Source organism: Quercus lobata, chromosome 2 (genome assembly GCF_001633185.2).
Source record: "Quercus lobata isolate SW786 chromosome 2, ValleyOak3.0 Primary Assembly, whole genome shotgun sequence".
Taxonomy (NCBI): domain Eukaryota; kingdom Viridiplantae; phylum Streptophyta; class Magnoliopsida; order Fagales; family Fagaceae; genus Quercus; species Quercus lobata.
In genome coordinates, this window is record NC_044905.1 from 6,510,461 (window position 1) to 6,518,059 (window position 7,599).

Below are 7,599 nucleotides of genomic sequence, written 5' to 3' on the forward strand. Positions count from 1 at the left end.
GTAACTATAGTCACAAACTCATAATAATGTCCAAAACATTGTTTCTTAAGCTTATATTCCCATACAAGCCAAGAACCAAAAAAAAGAAAAAAAAAAACCCTAAATTTCTTATTTCAATTTAACGCAATGCCATCATGACATGAGCAATATAGTCATAATGTTTGTGTTGAATTTTCAAAATAGAAAATCCTTAAAATTTTCACAATCATTCATGCCACGTCCACAAGAACAATAACTAAATAAGGGCAAACTTTGAACAGGGATATTTTAGCCTGCCAGTCAATCCTCGTTAATGAAAAAAAAAAAGAAAAAAAAAGAAAAAAGAGAGAATATACCAAATCAAGACAAGCTTATAAGAAATAAACAATAAAAATAGAATCTGATAGATACAAAAAGAGTAGGAGAATTTAAATGGGTCGCGATCCATCAATGTAGAGAGAGAGAGAGAGAGACTGTGAGTGTGAGAGAGAGAGAGAGAGAGAGACTGTGACTCAATTCCCATTCCATTATTCCTTAGAACAGTACCCCTTTTGTTTTCTCGAATTCCAACCATTCCCCCTCAGAAACCACCATTATATTTCTGGTCCTCCTTTATTTAAAACGGACCTCTCTCTCTCTCTCTCTCTCTGTGTTACTGTGTGACTGTCTTTGTGGAAAGGTCTCTGATTCCTCTGCACCCATAAATACACAACTTACCCTTTTCACAAACTTTTCCTTCAAGCCTTCATCCCCCCCAAAAAAAACTCTGCTTTCTTTCTTTCTTTTTTCTGCATTTTTAATCTGACTAGTAGTTTCTGCTTTTTTTCTTCTTATTAACCTCTCTATATATTTTGCTATTCCATCAACCCTAGCATATAGGATCCTACTGAAAAGCCTACCTTATTAGCCTCCTCTTCTCTCTCTTAATACCAATGCAAATCATGAGGCACTCATGATATAATCACAACTCACAGCCTTCTTTTTCACCTCTCTCTCATCCCAATTCTTGCTTTTCCTTATTTGTTCCTTAGCTCTCTCATTTCCTTGTTTATTTAAGAACCCCTAGTGGGTCTTTTGATTAAGCTATTAGATCTCCACCACAGCCCTCATGTTTCTTAGCTCAAACCCTATAATGAGAACTACTAGCAGTACTACTCCATCACCCTTGCCTGACCTTTCCTTACAGATCAGCCCACCTTCAGTTTCAGCAGATTTTGAAGCTAAGGAAGTGAGCTATGATGGATTGATATCAAGAAAAGCAGTACTCCACAGTGATAGGAGCTCAACCACTGATTCTGGAAGCAGTGGAAGCGATTTAAGCCATGAAAATGGCGGCTTCTACCCAGCTGGGGCTTATAATCTTGGTCTTACTGAGCCCACGTTAAGCTTAGGGTTTGAAATGTCAGATTTGAGTCCCCCATCTCTACAACTACCAAGAAACTATCATCAACATCACCATCACCAACACCAGCACCATCATCACCACAATCATCAACCTCAAATCTACGGCCGAGAGTTCAAGAGAAATGCAAGATTGATTAGTGGTGTGAAAAGAAGTGTCAGAGCTCCAAGAATGAGATGGACTACGACCCTCCATGCCCATTTTGTTCACGCAGTAGAACTTCTCGGCGGCCATGAAAGTAATAATATAGACCAAGTCCTAGACTCTTATTTTTATTTATTTATTTTGCTTTTAACAAGTGGGGTGGGAAATTTGAACCTCGGTTCTTCTTATAAGAAGAATTGGAGAATGTCACTAAGTTACAAGTTCTTGGTGAACAGCTTTTGGACCTATTTATTCTATCTCTCATGATTATTAGGAGGACTTTTTTCCTTATGTAGCGCAAAAGTGTTGATTATACATCTTTTGTTTTACATTTTAACAAGCTCACTTTTTTTGTTTTTTCCCCTTGCTAACAGGAGCAACACCAAAGTCTGTGTTAGAGTTGATGAATGTGAAGGATCTAACCCTAGCTCACGTGAAGAGTCATTTGCAGGTGGGGGTTAATGTACTGTTAAATCACCCTTTCTTTGAACACAGATTTGTTTTTCACTCTTTAGTTATCATACATATTCTTCTATATTGAAGTTGATAAGATCCATTTGTAGTGAGGGATGTGAAAACAAAGGGTAAGGACAAAAGGGCATCTAGAGGGTAATCTTAGCAATGTGGACTATTGTCTCATTTTTTTCTCCATGGTGTTCATGCAGATGTATAGAACAGTGAAGAGCACTGACAAGGGATCAGGTAATTGGATTTTCCCCACACCTAAGGACCCCCACCAAGCATTATTTCTCTTCCTGTTATTCTCTTTGTTGTTGAGCTAGCTTGGATATTTTCTATCCAAGTGCGACAGAAACTCTATCATTTGATTCACAGTGAGTTGGGCTAGGACTGACCTTAGACCCATGTGAATTATTGGATCAGTGTCTGATAAAGCTAGAGCAATTGCTCTATATCTATGATGAATATTGCAGGTCTGGGGCAGACAGATATTGGATTGAAACAAAGGCCAGGACATGTTAATGTGGAAGGAGTCTTACCTTGTGAGAAGGCTAGTCCAATCACAACACTAGAAAAAACCCAAAGGTGAATGCCTATGCTTGTTTCTTATAACATGCAACTTCACCTCTTTGAATAGTGAATAATACTGTTAATACTAGTGTTAATAGGTCACTAATTTTTTGCACACACTTTTTTTTTTTTTTGGTGTGTGTGTGTGTGTGCAAGCATATACATGCATGAATACTCACAAACGCCTAGGGGAAGGACTTTTTTGGTCCAACAAGGTGTCTGTCTTTGTTGATGGTGTAGATAATGACGATTTATTAGTGAGAGTCTCAAGTCATAGATTTTGGTGAACAAAGCCTAGGGTTTCTATAGGAATAGTGAGGGTGATTTTAATGTTTGCCCTTATTAACAAGTCCCACATCCCATATCCGTTAGATTTTGAAATTATTGATCCCAATGTGTCCTTAAAGTCAAGGGTTTGGTTCAAATCTCAATGCTGTTGTAATCTAAAGAGTACATTAAGGTTGCTTCTTAACTCACAGCTCACAAAGGGTACCTCTGTAATAGCTAGGCTGCCTTTTTGCTGATCGAGTAGTTGATTAAAGTTTCATCTTTGGTTGCCATTTTCTTGATTTCACCATGGCTGTGGACACAGACAAAAAACGTGCATACGGAGTACTGCTTTAGTGCTTTGTGTTTTAATGCAGCATTAACTTTTGAAGATGAACAAGGAGTAACCTTGATATTAGATGCATTTTTACTCATGATTTAGTAGTATTAGGATTCATCAGTTGATAATTAAGCATGATCTCATGGAAGGAAGATGTTATCTCTCTGTAATAATGCTGTATTCTCTAGATGAATAAGGATTAACCTTTATGTTGTCCCATGATAATACTTAAATTTCATTAGTGTTGTACTTTACATTGTTTGATCAAATTCAAAAATGTGTTTGCATTGACAAAAATGTCATATATTTGAATTCAATTATCATTGAAAATGATAACATTGATGGCACTGGTCAATATATACAAAATACAAATGCATAATTAAATTTAATTGAGAAACTTTAGGGACAAAACGTAAAGAAACGTACTAAAGTTTTGTCCGCAAATTAACTGGTCTCTATCTCATTGTTAACACAGGTTTTCAATTTGAGATTCCAAGAATTCTTTTTTTATATTTCTAACTCAGTATTCCAAATAATTTAAAACCTCTCAGTACTGTGCTTGCCAAGTTATTAACAACTAATTGCCTGTAGAATATTGATCCCTACCCACCTACCAAAAAAACCACTACCTAGCACTGCTACAGCCTTGCATTTTTTTCCCTCTCTTGTTTGTCTTTGTGCTAGTGTCTTCATTCTTAATCCTAAAATATTAATTTTGATTATCTCAATAAATTTGTGAGCAGAATGGAGACAAGCAGTGGGAGTAGATCAAGTCATGAAAATGCTTTGACATATTCTGATTTCAAGGCAAAGGATACCAAGGTATATATATGAATTTATATGTGTGTGTGTGTGTGTGTGTGTGTGTGTGTGTGTTTGTATCATCAAAAACAAGACCAAACATGTTGAATTTTTGTTTCTTTTTGTAAAATAATCAGTTCTTTGTAAATTAATATAATGATTAATTATCATTTTTTTTTATAAAAAATATAGGAGGACGGACACAATATTGAAGCCCCCCATGTTAATGTGTCTGATAGCGCGAAGGAGAGGTTGGACTCTAACTCTATGTCACCATCGAATACATTGCTTAATCTGGAGTTCACTCTAGGAAGGCCAAATTGGCAAATGGACTATGTTGAGTCCTCAACTGAGTTAGCCCTTCTCAAATGTTAAACACTACGAGCAAAAGCATATATCCCTATTTGTATAATGTTATTTCATCGTGAATATGGGGGAAAAAAGTTATCTAATTCTGCATGATTTTTGTTCCATATTTATTTGAATTTTGTCTCGATTGGAGGGGAAAAAAGAAAAGTGAAATGGTACAACTCTATTATATGAAACACTTTGCTGTAGTCCGTGAGTTCCAAGGCATTCTTTTGATGGCTTTATCAGGAGGACCTAAAATTCAGTAAAAAATCATGATAGTTTTCAGTCCATGGACCCATGGGCCATACTTGAGCCATGTCAGGCCCATTGGAGGGTCCAGATTAAGGACAAGAGGTCCAGATTAAGGACAGGAGGTGGGTCAAGTTAGTGTGAAATATCTTGAACAATGATTTCAATCACTCTCTCTCTCTCTCCTTTGAGTGCAACTTGTTGAATTGATTTAACCTTCTACCTAATCATAATATAGATGGCTATGGATTTGAATCCTATAGAAGATTAGGGACAGTAACACAATGCATTTTGAGAGTTTCAAAAGGCCCCCAGAAATCAGATTTGTTATCTGTGAGTGATCCACATACAGATAGACATAATAGTACATACTACAGAGTGCTATTTGCCCCCAGACGCAGTACAAAATTGTGGACGAGGTTTTTAGCAACCCAATTGCTCAATTCATTGTTGCCCACTTCGGCCCACTACCAATGAATGCTTTTTAACCTTTTAGTCTTTGGACCTTTCACTAGAAATGAGAAAAAAAGCGTCATGCATGCAGGAACACATACCTTTTTTTGTTCCCCTTTATGAGGGCCGGTCATTGCAAAATAAATGTGCTACACTATTTTTTGGTCTTTTTTTTTTTTTAAACCTTTTTTTCAGGTCAGAGACTCAGAGTCCGTAAATAACCAAAACTTTTTCTTTTCTTTTATTCTTTTTAGGCTAAATTATTAATTCGATCCTCCAATTGTAGCCTTGTAGGGAAATATTCAATTTGATTCCTCACCTATTAGTAGCGCCAAATTTACTTGCTCAAACTTCAAAATCAAGTCAACTTCATTGGTGAATCTTCTCTGTTTAAATCAAATCAGGTTGGAGGAATAAATCAAATTAGGTTGGAGGAGATTTCTTCTTTTTATTATGTGACCGTTCAAATCACCATGCCCTTATATTTTTCTAAATCAGTTACACGATTATTGAATAGTTTATATGACTAAAAATACATGCAAATTATCATTTAAGTCACCAAGTAGTGAGTTAGAGAAACCTTCTACCAAACTAGGTTAAGAGAAAATTTTCTTTGGTTAACACGGTAGGGTTGTTCAAACTTTGATTGGAATCAATGAAATTGGCCTAAGCTGAGTTGGCCACACCATTCTCCTCCCCTCGCCTTTTTGGTCTCTTACACCACTTAGCTCGAATCACCGCACTATAGCGTCTTTTGGATCTCTAGATCTACTGAGTTTTGGGATCTAGATATATTTTCTCTCTCATTTGAGATATGTTTGGGTATGTATGGTTGTGTATTTTATTTTCTATTTTTCTTTTTCTTTCAAGCAATTGAAGCATTCAACAACCATACCGACACCATTGATGCAACCTGAATTTTGATCCAATGATGTGGTGGCGGTTTGTGTTTTAAGAAGACTAACGAAGTTAGTGCGGCCAAAAAGCTCCTCCAAATTAGCTGATGTACACCTAGAGTTAGAAGAGCGATTCATTTTTTTTTAATTAACTATGGAGAAATTATATTTTTGTCTTTTTTTTTTCTTTTACTTAAAAAGTACAATTTTTAAAATACAAAGGTTGTAATAGTAAAAATAACATTTTATTTTTTTTCCTTCGCATATTTTATGAACTTTCAAACACATTGAAAAAAAGAATACTCACTTTAATTGATTCCATTCCACTATTTATTTTTTCTTTTCTTTTTTTAATAAATGAAAATTTTCATTAAAACCTGACACCAATTCAAAATAACACATTAGTAAAGCTAGCTAGCACAAAACACCTTGCCACTAAGAACAACAAACAAAAAAATAGAGCGAAAATAAACAAACCCATATAGCTAGTTATCTCCTAAAAAAGAAGTAGGAGCCTTCAAAGACTCCAAAGAACTCTATTTTGAATAGTGTTTTTCACAATTTACATCAAACAACCGCGATGACACCCACTATGAATCCTAGCTAGTATTACTATCCCCACAAAGATGATATATTAAACAAATTTTTGTAGACTCTTGGCCTTTAACTTCATTACCCAATCAAGCTTAAACCTTGTGCAAATATGAAAGAGCAAAAGCTTGAAAGAAAATTAAGCACTCTTTAAAAATCTTCGTAAAACATTCCTCCTAGACTCTTTTGGAAAATAATCACTCAAAATATATATATGTGGTTCAAAATAGAGACAATATCTATTGGTTCTATTCCATTCCTGTACAATGTATGGGCATTTTTTTCACATTCATGAACTTTCAAATATGGTATTAAAGTTTAGATTTGACTAGAAGCAACAGTATATATATATATATATATATATATATATATATAGAGGTAGGGACGGATTTGAGAAAGGAAAAGGTTAACCCAACCACGGTGGTAAAATGAAAGAGGAAAAAAACAGGTTGAAAGAAAATTAAGAAGCATTCATCATTGTATGTTGTCCTCTTGAGAAGAAAATGAATGATTTCTTCTCGACAGAGTCCCCAGACAATTATGAAAATCTTCATGGTACATTCCGCTAAATTTCGTGTTGTCCATCATTACGCACGCACGTATGCAATGTATATATAATTATTATATATTTATGTGTTTGTGAAAGAAGATTCCTGCACAAAAAGTATGTCCATTTTCATTATCCGATTTGTCCCAGATCTTCCACTACATGTGCTTGCTTCACTTTTATATTTGAAACTTCTTGTTGTGGTCCTACTCCTATCATCCTAGGGGCTGTTTTGCCTTTGGCTTTTCCTTTCCCAAAGTGAGGGCATTTTGGGGTTTTAGATAATTTCCCCCATTTTCTTTTTCTTTTCTTTTTTTTAGTGATAAAGAAGAATATTTAGATTTAAAAAAAAAAAAAAAAATCAAGAGCATTTCCAATAGATAATGCAAAGTGCAATTTGCATTATATTGTAAAAAACCAAATCATTAAAACAATCTATTGGGCTATCTATTATTGTAGATAACAATACATGTTGCCACAATAACATCTAAAAATAAATATTATTGTAGCACCATGTATATCATTATTTTTAATCCCCCCCCCCCCTCTC

General features: G+C 35.1%; 1 protein-coding gene across 1 annotated transcript; it reads left to right on the plus strand.

Moving 5' to 3' along the window:
• Positions 1–458: 458 nt before the first annotated feature.
• Positions 459–4,519, plus strand: LOC115974252 (probable transcription factor KAN4). The gene is made up of 6 exons (XM_031094514.1): positions 459–1,619; positions 1,900–1,976; positions 2,191–2,227; positions 2,458–2,569; positions 3,905–3,983; positions 4,155–4,519. Exons 1-6 carry the CDS (start codon positions 1,088–1,090, stop codon positions 4,335–4,337), a joined length of 1,020 nt encoding a protein of 339 aa, XP_030950374.1. The 5' UTR covers positions 459–1,087; the 3' UTR covers positions 4,338–4,519.
• The last annotated feature ends 3,080 nt before the right edge of the window (positions 4,520–7,599 follow it).

Excerpts from the sequence above, each read along its gene's own strand:
- LOC115974252 (XM_031094514.1), top strand. The coding sequence starts at position 1,088 with ATGTTTCTTAGCTCAAACCCTATAATGAGAACTACTAGCAGTACTACT. Across the intron at positions 2,228-2,457 it reads GAGCACTGACAAGGGATCAG|GTCTGGGGCAGACAGATATT; the intron begins GTAATTGGATTT and ends TGAATATTGCAG. Across the intron at positions 3,984-4,154 it reads TCAAGGCAAAGGATACCAAG|GAGGACGGACACAATATTGA; the intron begins GTATATATATGA and ends TAAAAAATATAG.